The 18,830-nt window shown below is 40.0% G+C and overlaps 2 protein-coding genes across 4 annotated transcripts; both read right to left on the reverse strand.

The window, feature by feature from the left end:
- Positions 1–1,855: 1,855 nt before the first annotated feature.
- Positions 1,856–10,292, reverse strand: TMEM230 (transmembrane protein 230). 3 transcript variants are annotated; one of them, XM_019973358.2, is made up of 5 exons: positions 10,024–10,292; positions 7,721–7,834; positions 7,278–7,356; positions 6,272–6,394; positions 1,856–2,942 (listed from the first exon to the last, which is right to left on the reverse strand). In XM_019973358.2, exons 2-5 carry the CDS (start codon positions 7,741–7,743, stop codon positions 2,802–2,804), a joined length of 366 nt encoding a protein of 121 aa, XP_019828917.1. In that variant the 5' UTR covers positions 7,744–7,834; positions 10,024–10,292; the 3' UTR covers positions 1,856–2,801. The 3 variants fall into 3 exon arrangements, with proteins under 3 accessions (XP_019828917.1, XP_019828918.1, XP_019828919.1); XM_019973359.2 differs by lacking the exon at positions 7,278–7,356 and having other exon boundaries at positions 10,024–10,287; XM_019973360.2 differs by lacking the exons at positions 7,278–7,356; positions 10,024–10,292 and adding an exon at positions 9,848–9,998.
- A 1,316-nt stretch (positions 10,293–11,608) lies between these two features.
- On the reverse strand, positions 11,609–17,012 carry PCNA (proliferating cell nuclear antigen). Its single transcript, XM_019973361.2, has 6 exons — positions 16,575–17,012; positions 14,949–15,046; positions 14,747–14,814; positions 13,816–14,010; positions 12,097–12,220; positions 11,609–12,006 (listed from the first exon to the last, which is right to left on the reverse strand). The coding sequence occupies exons 1-6, from the start codon at positions 16,793–16,795 to the stop codon at positions 11,927–11,929; spliced, it is 786 nt and encodes a 261-aa protein (XP_019828920.1). The 5' UTR covers positions 16,796–17,012; the 3' UTR covers positions 11,609–11,926.
- Between the last annotated feature and the right edge of the window lie 1,818 nt (positions 17,013–18,830).

Consider the following 18,830-nt stretch of genomic DNA (forward strand, 5'->3'; position numbering starts at 1 on the left):
GGGGAGGATTTTTAGCCTTGGAAATGACTAATGAGAGGCATAACTGCTGTTGCCAATAAGAAAATCCTTATAAATCTAGGGCACACTTTGCTTACATGTGAGCCTCAAATATTAACTTTTTATCTAAGAATCTTTCTCAATTCAGGGTTTTCCTAAATATTAAAATAAAGTAGAAACATGTAATGAAATTGCCTGGCACAACATCTGGCAAAGTGTTCAAGAAACACTGACCATTATTATGGAGGTTTATACATTTTCTATAAAGCACAAGAATATACCATTACTGTCATTGCATAGTTACATAAAGTCTGATTTTGGCTTAATAGAAAATACTTCTGTAACAATTCCAACTACAGTATGAGATTATGAACCTGAATGTTCAAATACAATAGCAAAGATCACTCCTCAGGGGATTGAAAATATGACTACCACTCCAGGAATCTGACTTTTATGGTCTCTGTTCTTAGGACCCTAGGACTACATGCACAACTTGGAAAACTATACATACGATGTGCATTAAAAAGAAACGTGGCTCATCTCCGGGATATAGAAAGAGACACAAAACTGAGTATGTAGGGAAAAAAATTATAGAACTATAGAATGGGAGTCAGTTTTTTTTGAAAAACAGATACAGATAGTGCTTAGAACATTTCTAGAACAGGATACAAGAAACTTACCTAGACAACCTTGGGAACTGGCTGTTTACTCCCCCCACCATTCCATTTTTATTCCCCGCCCCCCCCCTTATTAGCACTATCATTACCCTTAAGAAACGGCCAAATAATTTACTTTGGCCAAAACCTTCTGGTTCTTAGCTTTGCAAACACTGCCAAGGATACTAAGCTTTATATATCTCCTCACATTTTCACTGTCACAGCCCAAGAATTTTAGACGACTATACTCCCCAGCCTACTCTCCCATTACCAAACGCACCTAACCTTGGTGGCTGCTTCAGGTCACCCTCTCACTGTCCCTCATTTCCTGAGTCTCATACTAGATTTTTTTCCCCCATTTGTGCCCACTGTGAGGGTGTAACACCTCTTAGATATACTGACTCCCAAATTTCTAACTATAGTTTTGACTCCCTTCCCAAACTCCAAATTTCAATTGCCTACTCAGTATTTCCACTTGGATGTCAAACAGACATCTAAATTTAATACATCCAAAGCTGCACTCATCTTCCCCATTAACACCACTCCACCTACAGCCCTTCAAATCGCAGCCAATGGCACTTCCAGCCTTATAATCATCCAAATCCATTCATTCAGTTCAGCTGTTCAGTCATGTCCAACTCTTTGCGACCCCATGGACTGCAGCATGCCAGGCCACCTTGTCCATCACCAACTCCTGGAGCCTACTCAAACTCATGTCCATCACATCAGTGATGCCACCCAACCAACTCATCCTCTGTCATCCCCTTCTCCTCCCACCTTCGATCTTTCCCAGCATCAGGTTCTTTTCCAATGAGTTGGTTCTTCGCATCAGGTGGCCAAAGTATTGGAGTTTCAGCTTCAGCATCAGTCCTTCCAGTGAATATTCAGGACTGATTTCCTTTAAGATAGACTGGTTGGATCTCCTCACAGTCCAAGGGATTCTCAAGAGTCTTCTCCAACACCACAGTTCCAAAGCATCAATTCTTCGGCACTCAGCTTTCTTTACAGTTCAACTCTCACATGCATACATGACTACTGGAAAAACCACAGCTCTGACTTCAGAATAAAACAATGACTAGAAAGCAGTCTAAGCACAATGCTAGTTAACTAAAACTGAAGGCTGTCCTGGGGATTGGGATCAAAGACATATAATCATTAAACTGTTTTCTAAAGTAGGTTAAAATTAATTTTTAAGTCTAGGATTTAGATTTTGACATTTTAATTTCTTTTGAATACAAGTCACTTTTTGCAAGCCAGGAGGCAGATCAAGCTAAGGCAGTCCAGTCCTCTAGAGATCCAGGCCAATTCTTAAAATCTTCAGCAGAATGACATTAATACAAGGTGTCAACAATGGGATTATAAACTGTAAATAATAACCATTCGTCTACATTTTTTCCTTAGGAAGCAGCCAAAAGTCTAGTCCATAATGGTATGATATAAGAACATTCTGATCTACACAGGACAGAATGATCCAAATTATATGCTGGCCAACCTATCAGTAGGCCAGATCAGAGCTGGCCAAGGATTGGTGTACAGAGAAGAGTGTTTACATCTTGAAAATTTGCTTTGAGGTTTAAAAAATTCCTAGTTGTTGTTAATAAGAAAGCAAGTAAAAAATATTGTAGATGCACCACACTGATATTTGATTGTGTCAAGGTCTTCCACTGGAACACAAAGTTAAAGAGTATGGGGAGAAGACACTTACTTTCAAAATAAATTACTTAGTAATAAGAAATCTGACATAGCGCATTCTTCCATTTGCCATAAGAACATTCTGACCATGAGGACTATTTAAAAGAATGCTCAACTCTAAAAAGGGTGGTGGCAGAACACTTTCCACTACAGAATAACCTCCCACTTTCCCATACAATTAATTGCTACTCTCCCATGATGCATATTCATTCAGAAAAACTTTGTCAGGAGCTTTTTGCCAGGGCCAGAAAATGAAAAATAAGAGAATGCCCAAATGACAGTTACTTGTGAGCTTAGTTAACATCTTTCAGGATGGACCCATAAAATCTGTCCACTGTTTTGTTAAACATTGGCAAACTGCAGAACTCCTTAGTCCTTAGTCATAGTTTTTGCTCAATGTCTTAAAGCTGGGCTTAGTTCCATCTGTGACTCTTTTCTTCAGTGCTGGGGTGGGTGCTAGTCATCAAAGTCTGGAATGTCATCATAGGAGTATCCCCGGTAGCCTTTGGATGCATAGTAGGCGATGCGCAGGTGGTAAAATCCTGGCAGGAACACTAGGATGCCAATGATCAGGACAGGAACGGCCCGGTCTGCCCCCTGGTGGCAGAAGGAAGCAAACATTACTACCACGCAAGTTACTAAATTTTAAAATAAAGTCATGGGTCCAATTCATAAATCAGTTATCATATACTTTTCAGAGCTTTGGGAAGTACACTACCAAGATAAAATGTTTATATCTCTTTGTCTCTTTAACAATTGCTGAAAAATTGCAAAGTACTAAAATTATAAAGAAATTATTCATGTTCATCCACAGATATTTTGGCTAACTTTTACTCCTTTAAAGTTTTTAGTTGTGAGTATACCAAACTCTGTGCCTTGTTTTTCGTCCCTTATTATAACACAGTCTGGGTTTCCCTCGTAGCTCAGTTGGTAAAGAATCTGCCTGCAATGCAGGAGACCTGGGTTTGATTCCTGGGTTGGGAAGATCCCCTGGAGAAGGAAATGGCAACCCACTCCAGTATTCTTGCCTGGAGAATCCCATGGATTCTGGCAGGCTACTGTCCATGGGGTCACAATAGTCGGACACGACTGAGCGACTAAACCACCACAACACAATCTATAAAGATCTGCTTTTAACAGATATTGACAGGCTGCTTCATTCAAAACTGAAAGAGGATTATTTACCTCATATGGTTACAGTGGAAATTAAATGAAGTGATTGATACATGTAAAGGAAGTAGCCCCAGCTGGCACACAATGATGATAAATGCAAGCTTAAAACCAAAGGAAGAGAACTTTTGAAGGGGATTATTTGAACATTAAAAATGATGGTCTACAACTTTCACATTTGACATAGTTGGTGCTATTTCTATTATTTTACATTTTCTCTGGAGAAGGAAATGGCAACCCACTCCAGTACTCTTGCCTGGAAAATCCCATGGACGGAGGAGCCTGGTGGGCTACAGTCCATGGGGTCGCAAAGAGTCAGACATGACTGAGCGACTTCACTTTCACTCTTACATTTTCTACTTTTCTGTTTATTTTTTTCAGGATTTCGACTGTACATCCCTAAGGAGATATATCCCAAGGATTAAAAGAGTTGCTAAGAAAACTTACAGTGCGTTCAGCCTTCTTTTACTTAGCATTAATATTGCTGTTACTCTTAAACTGCTGCTGCTGCTGCTACTAAGTCGCATCAGTCGTGTCTGACTCTGTGCGACCCCACAGACGGCAGCCCACCAGGCTCCTCTGTCCCTGGGATTCTCTAGGCAAGAATACTGGAGTGGATTGCCATTTCCTTCTCCTATTACTTTTAAACTATTTAATGTCAAATAAGGCATGAAGAAATTATTTCAATATCATTGGGATAGACATACATACCTAAAAGCAAAGAAATTAACTTCAAACTGTAATCTTAAACTTGCATGGGAAATATCTAATACTATAGCTATTATGACATATTAGATTGGCCAAAAAGTTCATTTAGGTTTTTTTGTAAGATGTTTTGGAAAAACCCAGAAGAACTTTTTGGTCAGGTCAATGTCTATACAATATTTCCCTGTTTTCTAAAGGATACCTATTTCCTAATTCTGTCTCTGAAAAAGCCTAGAAAAAATGAAAACCAATAGTAATGGCATCATTCATGCCCAGTTTGTGAGCTCTAAATCTACTTCCCATAAAGAAACCAGAGCTCCTTAGTGAAATGGCTGTTTAAAAGTTGGGGGACAGGGAATATACAGATGGGCCTGGGATAACATGCTGAGCCAGAAAGCAAGAAAACTATTAAAGGCTTTGAGAACCCATGTGTAATAGCAAACGCACAGCATCCCTATGAAATATTCTTTCTAAAAGAAAACTACAGTAGGTCTAAATCTAAGCAAGTTCCTAAATCTATCAGTACGCAAGAAAAAGGGGAATAGAAAAACAAGGTAAATTGTATTAAGACAATACCCCTAGATCTGTGTAAAAACTGTTAGAGAGGCATACTGAAGACGCACGCTTAATAATTTACCAGCAAAATGTAAATCTGGTATTTGCTTTAGTATACATAGGAAAAAAAGTTGGGGATATAGATGAAACAAAAGGTCACTAACTGTTGATGTTCAACTGCGGATATATACTGGGGGTTCATTATGTTATTTCATCTACTTCTGTTTTGTTTGAAATGTCTGCAATAAGAAGTGAAAAAACCCCAAACCAAACCAAAAACCAAAACAATCTAATAAGTGATTTTCTTAGTTAACACCTTTATCCTTACTTATAGTCTTTTATAAATCATACAAGGTGAAGTGCTATTTGTGATCTCACCTCCACTCTCAATTTTTACGTCATTAATAAAGTTAACTGAAGGCACAGTCCTGAAGTTCAATGTTCAAATTTAGACAGCACTAAGTAAGCCTCTGGTAGCCACATGATACTTTTAAAATAGCTAAAGACAAATTGCGACACAGCTAAAGTAAATTTATATACATCTCAAAAGCCATGTGCAGCCATTTTATTGGGACAGTCTACTATTCCTAATTCCAGGGATAATGCCCAGAGTTTTAGCTCTTTGCTGTGTTCCCTATACAAAGCAATGTGACCATCATCCCCTGGTCTGGTGTGTGTGGAAGATCAGATGTGAACTATGGTCAATATTAGTTTAGATGCTGTGTATAAGCATCTGTATTGGGCTTCCCTGGTGGTTCAGATGGTAGAGAATCTGCCTACAATGAAGGAGACCCCAGTTCAATCTCTGGGTTGGGAAAATCACCTGGAGAAGAATATCCTCCAGTATTCTTGCCTGGAGAAATCCACAGACAGAACAGCCTGGTGGGCTACAGTCCATGGGGTCACAAAGAGCTGGACATGACTGAGAGACTAACACTGCCACTGCTATACAATCCAAGAGAAAGAACCACCAAAAACCACTTTAGGTTTCTAAGGTATCATACTGAAGCTCAACAGGAACTTCAACCAAATCCAATTTAAGAAAGATCTGGGCCATGAGCCAAAAGTCTTGGCTTGGTCAGTGGCCCCAGACCTATACAATCCTCACTGCTTCTGCCCAAACACTAACTACGGTTGTATGTCTGTGGCACTGCAAAGTTACAATAATAGCATCCCACTCCAGTTATAAACTTTATCACTCAGGAATCCTCAGTGCTAGACTCAGCTGTGCTGTTCCAAACTATGATGGTAGGAAAATTGCCCACATCTCAGAGGGAAAATCTGCCCACCTGCCACACCCACCTCATAGGATCTGTGAGAGAAGTTTGTTGAGGCTCAAAGGAAGAAGCATCTTGTTATCTGAGAACAAAATCTTAAAACAAAAACAAAAACCACCTTTTCTTCTTTCTGCTGAAATATGCTGTACTAGATAGAAGACAACAGAGTGGCTGACATTTTAAACATCTTCTGGAAATCCCACAAGCCCCTCAGCTTACCCCTTTGCTGATATAGCCTGCCAGCAGGAGGGAGCCTATGATAATGAGAAAGGCGCCAATCAAAAACAGCACTGTAGCAAGCGCAATGGCCTTATATGGGATCTTAGGAGGGCTTTTCTTAAACTGGAAGAGAAACAAACAAAAAAAGACAAAGAAGAGCATTATGAATATACAGGACTCAGATACTTTAAAGCAGGGAGGATAAGAAAAATCAATCTTAGTGTGTCTTGAAAAGTCCTACCACCCACTGCAGCTCTGGGAGAGAAAGGAAAAGGACTGCAGGAGAGGAAGCTCCAGTTATTGCTCTAACAATAACTCGAGTAAGGAAATCTCAGCAGAATGTTATTTTTTCTAGTTCTAGTCTCATTCCACAGACCACTCACTGTACTGTTAAAAAAATCATTTTCTTACAAAAACAAGACACTTCATGTTACACATGTTTTTAATAAACATGCCTTTGCACATGGAAGAATGTACTAATCTATAGGGATTAAAAGTGAACATCAAGCTCTGGAAAAGTAAGGAAGAAAAAAATGATTTCTGGAATTCAAAGTTAAGCTGGGATCTGGTCAAGGGTTTTAAAAACAACCTTTTCTGAAGCATTAGTTGCCTGACCCACCGAGCAAGTAACCTGCCTTATTAACAAGTTCAATTCAAGGTTAAAACATTCAAAGACAAATTTCTAAGGTTTGGCTCATGTTTGTGTGTGACCAAACTGACTGGAAGCTTTTCCAACCTGCTTTAAAAAAAAACCCAAAAAACTCTCTCTTTTAAGTGTGGGTCCCAAAAGTACAAAGAATAATTGATTTCTTTATACTGATACTTATTTAAAAGGATGGGGTTCCTGCTACTTCTTTGATCTTAGTTCCACCTAAAATAGTCTAGTCTAAAGGGAAGCGGCCAAAAAGAGATGCTACACCCTTAAGTACTTTATAAACAATGATCAGGAAGGACACACATTCAAAAAATATTCTCTGTTTTACTTACTGTTTGCCACAAAGAATACCTTTAATAAATTGGATCTCATGACATCAGGAAAGAAGGAAGATTCCCACAATCTGCTGGCTTTAGCAGTGAGTTTCTCCCTTAAAAGATGAACTGGTTTTGACTGAAGTGTAAACAAACTGGTAACACAGTCTTTAAAAAATTCTACTTAACAAGATAATCTGATTACTTCCAGATAAACGAAATAAAATTTGCAACTATTAGACTCTGGCATTACAACTAAAATTTCTCCAAAATGGACAATATTTATATTGGTTTGAAACTGCTCTGCCAAGGTCCCTCTTTCTGCAGGCTATGGGTGAGAGTCTCAGCAGTTTCTTTCCTGCTCCCTCTAAACCCTAGGAACAATCAGCAAAACCTGGATCTGATCAAAAACAATCAGTCTCCCTGCTAACTTAGCATCAACAGAGCCAGCTAATCTCATCAGGTCCTTTCTGCATTTACCTGAAGGTCAATGTAGCCATCATCCGTACTAGAGAGTCTTGAGTATTTCACTTTGCTACTGGGAATTCCAGTAGCCAGGTTGGTACGAGACGGCATCATAACACGCTGACACAGCTACAGTATGAAAACAAAGAAAAGTATTATTGTCTGCAGGCTACAATAATGTGTTTGTTATACATACTGGAGTTCTGGGCTGCCATGTTATACTAGCATTTGGCGATTTAAGCTCCATTGTTCTTAGAGCCTGATATTCCTTTGACATGAAAACATTCTCATTATGCCTCTACTCTAGTTTCTCCTGGTAGAATAAGAATCAAGACATTTGCCAAGAACCAGACTTCATATTTATTTTGCCATTAATGTTTTTCTGCCTCCTAATTTTTTCAAAGTCACAAGAGAGTAGGTGAAACAGTGGTCACTTAAATCCATCTGACATTTCAACCATTCTGCTACAGTACTGCCTGTCCCCCCATCCCTGCTTCCACAAAAAGCAAGAGGAGCATATACTCAAGTGATTCTCTTATTTGACTAGGACAGAGGAGAGAGGGTGAGAAATGAAATACATTCACATCAGCATTTTGCCTATTTCCCTCTGATGGATATCATCCGTTTAACACAAAAGATCTGTAAAAGTTCTTGTAAATTTGGATAAGTTATTGGCTACCAGTATTACACCAGTGTCCTCTGATTTGCTTGTCTCTCTGCTCCACCCCAGAGGGCTTCCTTGTTGGCTCAGCCGTAGAGTCCAATGGAGGAAACCCAAGTTCAGTCCCCAGGTTGGTTAAGATTCCCCTGGAAGAGGGCACGGCAACCCACTCCAGTATTCTTGCCTAGAGAATCTCATGGACAGAGGAGCCTGGCAGGCTATAGTCCATGGGGTCGCAAAGAGTCTAACACGACTGAAGTGACTGAGCATGAATGCACTGCTTCAGCCCAAGCACTGAAAGTAGCAATTTCACTTTCCAAATTACTTCTTCAGCTACATCAAAAACAAAACAAAAAAACTCTGAATAAATACTTGGTTTTTGTTCAAACTAGTCAAAGTTGACTCCTATAATGAAATCGTGGCTATTACGTCACCAGCTTAAAAGTATATAAGATTAAATTGAAAAACATTTGTAATTCCTGTACTTTTCCTCTATAAAATCACAAAGTTATGTGAATGAAACAAGTAAACCTATTTTGATCATCAAGTTACTTGATTTCTAAAAGTGAAACATATCTAAGCGCTTTATATATACTTAATTCTGAATGAATGAGCTGTTTTAAGTGGCCTGCAGACAACCTAATTAGCATTATAAAGGAACTGGTGCTAAACGCTCCTGTTCCTTTTTAGTAATTTTGTAATGATGCAGAAATCAAGTACTGAAAAAATAAAAGTGTGCTCTTATATGCTTTTCAAAAATGGTTAGATCAAATTATGTCAAAAACTGTTTTTAAGTGTTGTGATCCTTATTACACGATAATCTAAATTTAATTCTATAAAACTTTAAGTCCAAACTACCAATAAGTGGGGGGTTTTGAGAGCATTTAATCACCTGTGATTTGTATCAGTCTTTAAAAGTTTACATACTGTCATTAACTATTCATGCTACTGCTACTGCTAAGTCACTTCAGTCGTGTCCGACTCTGTGCGACCCCACCAGGCTCCCCCGTCCCCGGGACTCTAGGCAAGAACACTGGAGTGGGTTGCCATTCCCTTCTCCAATACATGAAAGTGAAAAGTGAAAGGGAAGTCGCTCAGTCGTGTCCGACTCTTAGCGACCCCATGGACTGCAGCCCACCAGGCTCCTCCATCCATGGGATTTTCCAGACAAGAGTACTGGAGTGGGTTGCCATTTCCTTCTCCAATGCATGAAAGTGAAAAGTGAAAGTGAAGTCGCTCAGTCGTATCCGACTCTTAGCGACCCCATGGACTGCAGCCTACCAGGCTCCTCCATCCATGGGATTTTTCAGGCAAGAGTACTGGAGTGGGATGCCATTGCCTTCTCCGTAACTATTCATACACTGCATCAAAACATAAAAACAGGCATGGCGTGAGAAACACCAGACGACTGCTTATTGGTAGCAGAGTAAGAATTCTAAAAGAGGGAAAAGGAAAAATGTAAAGCAATGTTTTCTGAGTACCTGCCCAACAGGCTTTTTTTACCAGCCTCACCGGAATCCCAAAATTTCTTCAGCACTTGAATGCTGCAAGAATTTTTAAAGCATAGCACTTAGCATACAGCTTCGCACTACGCGCCTCTCCACACTACTTCCCTGTCCGCTTCCAGACCCAGCCAACAAGAGAAATAAGAACTGACGTGAATTTAGATGGAAATATCTGCTTTCAGGAAAGCGGCCAGCCGTGCCCCGGGAGGGTGAATGCTCCACACGGAGGACTCCAGCCTTGACCGGCGGAGAACGCAGTCTGGGCCGCGCCGCAAGCCTGAGGCGAGCGCTTCCGCTTCCGCTCCCGCCCAGCGAGCACGCACGCTTTATCCGGGGCCCGAGCGCGGACAGCTCGCTCACGGTTGGCAGCTGGAGCGCCCGAGACATCCCCCAACTGCCACCCGGCCTCGACCGGCTAGACGCCGGAAATGGCGTGTGTTTTGGAGGTTGCAGGCCGGACGTGGCGTCAACGGGGGCGACGCCTTCTCATTTTACTTTCTTCGGTTTCTAGCCCGCTTTCTTTTCAGCGGCCCGCACAAGTCGTCGGGTCTTAGCGCTGCGCAAGCGGAGCGCGCCCCGTGGGGTTTCCTAAGGCTCTGCAGTCCGGGCTGGCTGTCCACCATTTCCGCCGGGGCCGGTGGGTTCCTAGGTAGCGGCGCCGCCTGGGTCAGTCAGGCCCAGGGCTACCCGGCCACGTGTTTCTTTCCGGCCCCCTGAGCAGTGAAGGGAGCTCAGTGGCGCTGCGAAACGCAGAAGCCGAGCTGACGAAGCTCCAGAAAGCTGGAGCTGCCAGGTCTCCGTGTGCCCAGGCAAGGCCGCCTTGCCCGGGGTCTGCGCAGCGGTGTCTGCCGCCGTCTACCTCACCCACTACTCTGGAGTAGCACCCTACATTCTTGTGCTTCAGTTTCCTGCACATCTTCAGGCCATGCCCCATTAAGAGGGCTGCCCACAAGGGACATTTTGCAATACATAAAACTCTTTAAAATGTCAAGCTTTATTGAAGTATAATTTACATATAAAGTACAATTGGGTTAGTTTTTTTTGACAAATGCAGTGGAGACATCACCAGTGTAGATAAAACATTTTTTTCACTCCAAAAACTTCACCAGGCCCCTCTGCTGTCAGTCTCCTTCCCTAACACACCAGGAAGGTAATTTATCTACTGGATACAGTGAGTTCTACCAACGGATAACTAGAATTTAATATGTGACTTTGTAGCACAATTATTGCTGGGCCTTTTTCACTTTCTTGGTTGACTCCTGACATCCATGTAAACCATTTTCATCCTTCAAGGGAATAAGTCCCCCCTGCCCCTCCCAAAAGTCTACTTACACTAGAAAAACTTTTTGCATAAACATAACTTCTTGGGACCTATCACAGATCTACTAACACTTCCAAGACTCCTGTACAAGGCTCCCTAGGCTAAAAAAAACACTGCCCTACAACGCTGTAAGTGACCTTATAAAGGCCATTGAACTTTGCAAACATTAAGCTTCTGTAAAGTGTTAGTTTCTGCTAATATAAAGTATTATGTGTTCTACTCTCTCTTCATTTCTTGAGCTCAAGTCAGAATACCAAAGTAAGTTTGGCAAATGAATCACCCCAAAATACCTGCTGTATTTGGAATACTTTAGACAAAAAATAGAGCAGTTACATGAAAGAGCTGCTTGAATTTAACTTGTTTAGGATATTTGCAATCATTGTAGTCCAAATGAAGGCACTGTCCTGTGATGATGCTTAAATTCAAATGACTTTTATTTAAATTGAAAACGATACTTAAAACACATTTATTAGAGTCAAAACTCTTTTGTTTATAAAAACTATAAGGATTATTCCTAGGTAAGGCAGAAGTATTACTCAGTTAACAAGACCAGATTTGACTTTGCACTTTTCTTTAAACAAGTTGTAGAGAATGGAGAAAAAAAAGTTATTTACAGAAAACATTATCTACATATGTACTCAGAGGTACAAAGACAAAAAAGACTTAAGTGTGTGCTGGCATCTCAGAAGCAGTTCTCAAAGAGCTTAGTTTCATTTCTTGAATTTTAAGAATGTCTAAGATCCTTCTTCATCCTCGATCTTGGGAGCCAAATAGTACTTTAAATGTCCCATATCAGCAATTTTATACTCTACAACTGAAAGAAAACAGGAGAACATAGTTAATTATTGAGAAGTACCACATACACTACCTACAAAACCAACACTGAACAAGTTTATTATCTTACCAAGGGGTACATCTGCAGACATACTAAGTGTTACTGTAGGAGACAGTGGAGTGGCTTTTGTAAAGAAGTTCAGGTACCTCAGTGCAAAAGTTAGCTGAACTGGTTCATTCATCTCTATGGCAACCTTAGGGAGAAAACAAGAGTCATTATACTGAACAACATTAAGAAAACTGCAATCCATTCATTTATAGTATACATTAAAAAATAATCAGCTAATAAACAAAGGAATAAAATATATTAATATATTACAATTCTGCAAACCCTAAGGACTTAATGATTATAGACGAAATTTATTATGGCTGATAAAAATCACAAAGATATCCAAATACCTCATGTCTCCTATAGAGGGACACACCATTACCTATAAAATGTTCTCCTTCTCCCACCTCCAAACAAAACACCTTGAAAATCATCAAGCCCCTAGAGCTGTATCTATCAGAAAATGGATTTGAAGAACATATTAACTGACATAAGGAACTCAGTGGGCAAAATCCAGACTTTGGGAAATTTGATAACAAATGACTTAGTTTCTTCAACAAATGAAATTGTAATGGAGAGAAGGAAATGGAAACTGGAGAAACAATGGATTAAAAGAAACCTAAGAAGCACATCCCAATGAACTGTAATGTATGGACCCTATTAAAAATCTTGATTCAAATAAATTGAAATAACAAGGGAAGCAGAACACTGAAAAATTCCTTAACATAAATTTTCTTAGATGTTATAAAATGTTTATACTATAATAATAGTAAGATATTCATCGTGTGAACTTTTGAAATTTCTGGCTGTGCCTCACAGCTTGCAAGATCTTAGTTCCCAGACCAGGGATTGAACACATAGCCTCATCAGTAAAGAATGGAGTCCTAACCACTGAACTACTGAGAGAAAAGCAAAACTCAAGATTGGCAAGGAAATGAGATGTAATTTAGAATAAAAGAGTTAGCTCCAGGAGTTTTGTTACTAATATATATTTATTACATATATATATATATATTTAGACTCTTTATTTTAAAGTTAATATATAAGGATTACATAAGAGCTAGATTTTCACCCCAACCAGATCCTTTTATTGAATTGCTTAATTATTTGGTAAAAACATAGTAAATACCCCCAGAAAGCCAAGGGTAGCCTCCCAATCATATAGAGTATGTGTGGGACTGATACACAAACTCATTGTTCTGTAGTTTTATAAAGGTTGCAATGAATTTGCGTTCCCTTCTCACAAATTTAAGTTATATGGCATTTATAGATCAGTTGCAGATTTCAAAAGTGTCTTTCAATTCTCACAAATCAGTTACTTGAAGATGCAAACTGTTTTTCTTTAGAGCTTTCTTTAATCTTAGTAATTACCTTGCTATGGACCGAATGTTTGTGTCCACCCCCCATCAAATTCATATTAAAACCAAATTTCCAATATGATGTTATTGGAGGGGACTTTGGGAGGTGCTTAGGTTAAGAAGGCAGAGCCCTCATGAATGGGATTAGTGCCTTTTAGAGACCCCAGAGAACTCCCCTACCCCTTTCACCAGGTTAAGGAGGCTGCTGTCTTCTTAAATGAAGAAGCAGGCCCTCAACAGACACCAAATCTGCCAGCTTCAATAAACTTTTGTTGTTTATAAGCCACTCAGTCTATGGTATTTTGTTGCAGTAGCCTTAGCAGACTAGGACATAACCTGGTGTAATTCTTCAAAGTATTTTGTTTACTTAAAAACTACTTACAGCTTCCTCCTCTTTATCAACATTACTTGTCTGTGACAACTTAATATTTCCATTTCCAAGTTCTCCACTTGCAGAAAATTTCACTCCATCTTTTGCACAGGAAATTACAACAGCATCTCCAATGTGACTGAGATCTCGGCATATACGTGCAAATTCACCAGAAGGCATCTTTACTACACAGCTATACTCTTGTTCCTATAAAACAAAGACATGTAAAGGTCATGGGAATGAAAGATTTGGGACCCTCACTTCTTGAAGATTCAACATCTAAACAAGAACTCAGAATTCAAGATTTTCTGATTACTCTGAAATATCACTCATTGTGCAATTTCTTAACATTCTACTAAAAAAAAATGCAGATATAAAAAAGTATAAGAATAATCATACTAAGAAACCAATTAGAACTTAAACTTTTAAAAAAGTAAATGCACTATCCAGGGAACAAGAGCCTCCATCTAATCACTCTATAGGAGTCTAAATCAAGAAGACATTAGGATATGGCATTCAAATGGTAACAGCACAAATAGGTTTGCTTTCCAAAACAAGAGCATGTTAGGCATTGTAAACATCTGAACACATCTTCTTTCGATGTTGATAAAACCTAACCATAATGAATTTCTGCTAAAATAGCTTTAAAATCTTTCAATAAAAACCAAGCACTCTAGGAATAATAATAATTTTTTTAAAAGATGCAGAGGTTAATGCAAATATGTCCTTGGCAGCAATGAATTCAAACCAATGAGCCACTGCAGAACACCATAATTTAATAAAATGACAAATATGCCAGTCTAAATACCCTACTCTGGAATATACATGAGCAGATATATAGAAAAGTTCTATTAGGAAGTAGGCTTTAAATTATTATATAAATATATGTTATGTAACTATCATGACTGTACAGCATGCTCAATCAGAAACTTGTGATACTCACTGGAATTCCAAGCTGTTCAACATCTAAATCCATTAACTTCATTTCATAGTCTGAAACCTTTTCCTGATCTACCAAAAGCAAATATGAAGAAAAATATGTAAGTTTACAACTAAGAGGTATATTTTACAATCATCAGACTTGGGAAATACTGACACTGCATTTTAGTTTCCTCTACCATAACTCAGTAGAAGGGTGGACTTACTTGGAGCTTCAAATACTAGTGCCAACGTGTCCGCGTTATCTTCAGCTCTTAAGGTAATGATGTCTTCATTGCCAGCACATTTTAGTATTTTGGACATGCTAGAACAGAGAAGACAAAGGGTTTTAATCAACACCATCTTCTCAAGATCGTTAGTTTTCTAATGGAATTAAAATTCATAAACACATTTAAAACTAGAACCTGGGTTTCTGTGGTTTGACTTATTGAAATGATGTTTTAAAAACTCAAGACTTTAACATTAATATTGTGTGAATGTAGTCATTTGGGGAACTCTTTGAATGATGTTATTATACCATGATTATACATAGTTTATGAAATTGTTTTAAGTTACAGGCCAAGGATACTCTGTTATAAAACTTTCAAGAGAATGTAATGCTCTACAATCACTGTATCTGGAAATAAATGATACCTGCATGTTGAATTGGGGTGGGGGGAGCAAGCATAACTTTAAGTGTTAATAAACTTTACATCAAAATTATTAAAACGCCTTTCTCCAGTGTTTGCTGTATTCTCTTAGTGTTTATGGTAAATAAAATATAAAGGAACATGGAAAAAAAAATAAAAAATAAAATAAAATTAGGAGTTACCACTTTTAACCATTAGTTGCTGTTGTTTAGACCCTAAGTGGTGTCTCCTGGACTGCAGCCTATCAGGGTCCTCTGTCCATGAGATTTCCCAGGCAAGAATACTGGAGTGGGTTGCCATTTCTTTCTCCAGGGGATCTTCTCCACCCAGGGATCGAACCCTCATCTCCTGCATTGGCAAAGTGATGCTTTACAAGTGAGCCACCAGGGAAACCTTTAACCAGTACGCCATCTGTCAGATTGGTGAGTTTGGAAAACGTACTGCACGAGGGATATGCAAACCGGTCCAGACACTTTGGAATGCAATCTGGCAGTATTGATACCCAAAAGGCCCACAACATACCAAGAGCAGTTTCACTTCTGGATAAATAAAAGGACAATATTTTATGAATTTCGGGTGGGTGAAGTAAATTATCGGGCAATTATCTTTAAAAATGATCTAATAAACCTATTAAAGTACACTGCATGTACTATGGGTGTTTATCATATAACACGGTATTTATCATAAGCTTTAAGATTTAAACATGTGTAGTTCAAAAGTTGAACGCCACTGCCCTGGAGAAAATTTTCAAGTCCAGGATCTTAGGGTGCTCACCGCAACTTTGCAGTAATAAAAAAAATACTCTGGTCCCTAGATAGGGTGACTGAACTAGGATACACTATAAAGCACTTTAAGTCAACCAGGTCCAAGGTTTCTCATCCAAGTCGCCTGCACTTAATGACCAAAGCGTTCTGCAACAGTCTTTTCCTGGCACCGTAAAGTCCATCATTTTCCCGCCACCACCCGCTTTGTGACTTTGGCGCGGAAAACTGCCGGTTCGCAGTTCGCGCGGCAGCCAGCGCGGGCTTTGCAAACCGCGCGCTCTGCTGGGTCCCGCCACCCGCCCCCCAACTCCGCAGCAGGCCAATGAGAAGACGCAGATGGCCCACGCCAGCCAATGAGGGCCCGGCTCGTAGGAGCTCGCGCCAAGAGCCTGAGGTAGGAGTGGACCATGGCCCGGATGTCCGAGGCTTTGGAGCTCACCTGGTGAGGTTCACGCCCATGGCCAAGTTGCGGTCGCAGCGGTAAGTGTCGAAGCCCTCGGAGCGAAGGGTTAGCTGCACCAAGGAGACATGAGACGAGTCCATGCTCTGCAGGTTCACGCCACTTGAGCTGATGTCCCAGCAGGCCTCGTTGATGAGATCCTTAAGCGCCTCCAGCACTTTCTTCAAGATGGAGCCCTGGACCAGGCGCGCCTCGAACATGGTGGCGGAGTCGCAATGACACGGCTAGTAGAAGGACTGAGGAAAGTGTAGCCGGCTTAGGCTTCAGAGGATGACAGCGAGAGGCGGAACACGACTACGAACGCCTGAGACGAAGGAAGCCTCTAACAGCTAGCCGCGCCTGGAGCCGTTTAATACTGCCGCGTCTGGTAGCGCGCGCTACGCCCCCGCGCCCCTTGTTGATACGTCATCACGCTGCCCTCCTGCTGCCTGGGCGGAGAGACTGTAAAGCCAATCCCGTCCGTGCACTGCACGAAACCCGCCCCACCCGGAACATCCATTGGAGGATGCGGGCATGGGGGCGGGGCAGGAGCGCAGCGCTTCGTTGGCCCAGCAGATAGGCGTAAGCTGGAGTCCTGGCCATTTTGTTATGTTCCGGCACCCGTTAGAGGAGTCCTTCTGAGTGTGAAAATCAGTCCTAGACTGGCGGGAATGGTCGATGAGCTGCGACTCTGTGGTGCCTCATCAGTCTCTCGCTTCAGGGGTACAAAATTTACAGCCGTGAGTGAAACGTAAATCGAGGCTCTGTGCTCAGTCGCATCAGTTTGACTCTTTAGGAAGAAAAGCCACCTTTTCTTTAGCTGCTTTAAGGGAGGTAGTTATGATTTAAAAAAACAACAAAAGTTATCTCCCCACCACCAGCTCTTAAAGCTCCTCCGCCACCTACACACAAATTGATATCATTTATTGTATGTAACTTTCTAAGTTTTTTTTCCTCTACAAGTATATATCTTAAAAAAAAAATAATGAGTTCATGCCATAAAGAATTCAGCAAAGTGCTTACTAAAGTATGTTTAATTTTATGCCGGGTTCATGTTTTGTTTATCAGCACCTCTTAAAAAGATGGCATCATATCCTACAAATGTAACCTAACCTAATTGCCAATGTCTTGTAATTCGGGCAACTCCTTGAAGTAGTATTGCTGGATAGAGGAGCATACGCATTAAATTTTTGATAAATGTTTAACTAAGTTGACTTCTAAAAGATTGTAGTTTAAATTCCAGCCAAGACTATGAGCATGCTCCTTGCCCCTAATTTTTCTAACTATAGTTACTGGCAGTCTAATTTTTAAATCTGTGCTCGTTTGTGTGGAAATTTCAATTTGCATATTAAAAGACTGGTGCAAATTGGATATCTTTCATACAGTTCTTGACCATTGCATGTTTATATTTTTTCTGTTAAACTTTTTTTCTTATTGATTAAAAGCATTTCATATATTAATCATCTCCCTATTATAAATATTCTCCCTTTGTTTCTTTTTTCCTTTGTTTATAGCATTTCTTTTTAGTTGCTTCTAATGTTTTACCTTGGTCTATAAAATTCTGTAGTCTTTCTACCATGTATGGTGTGGATTTGGTTTTATTTATCCTGTTCATGGAATTTTTGTATTCCTTAGCCAAAAGATTCATGCATTTCATCAAATCTAGAATATTGTCAACCATTATGGTTTCAAAAATTGCCTTTCCCTACTCAATGCTCTCCCTCTAGTATTTCTATTAGCTGTGTCTTTAATTGAATTTAAGATACCTTCAATTGTAAGATGCTCCATTATTTTATGTAGCACAAGAAAATATGCAACTATCCTGATTTATCGTTTAGATTTTCTGTTTTGTTATTATCATAGAACTTTGACTTATAAAACATTTGTATCATATATCACTCTTGTGCCTATGATGCACATATTATATATATGATATATATGTAAAAGCACACCATATATAAAAGCACTCAGAATATATTTTAACATTCAGTTTCTCAGTTGCTGATAACTGCTGTTTTTCCATATATCACCGTTGTCAAGGCTGTGAATGATGCAGCATTCTTAAGAGTGATACTGGGCTTCTCTGGTGGCTCAGTGATGCAGTCACCTACTGGTGTAGGACCTCTGGGTTCGATCCTAATCCTGACATGCCTTGGAACAAGGGTCTATGCACTACAACTATTGAGCCTGTGCTCTAGAGCCAGGGAGCTGCAACTCCTGAAGCCTGAGTGCCCTATATCCCATACTCCAAAACAA

This window comes from Bos indicus, chromosome 13, assembly GCF_029378745.1.
Source record: "Bos indicus isolate NIAB-ARS_2022 breed Sahiwal x Tharparkar chromosome 13, NIAB-ARS_B.indTharparkar_mat_pri_1.0, whole genome shotgun sequence".
NCBI classification, from domain to species: domain Eukaryota; kingdom Metazoa; phylum Chordata; class Mammalia; order Artiodactyla; family Bovidae; genus Bos; species Bos indicus.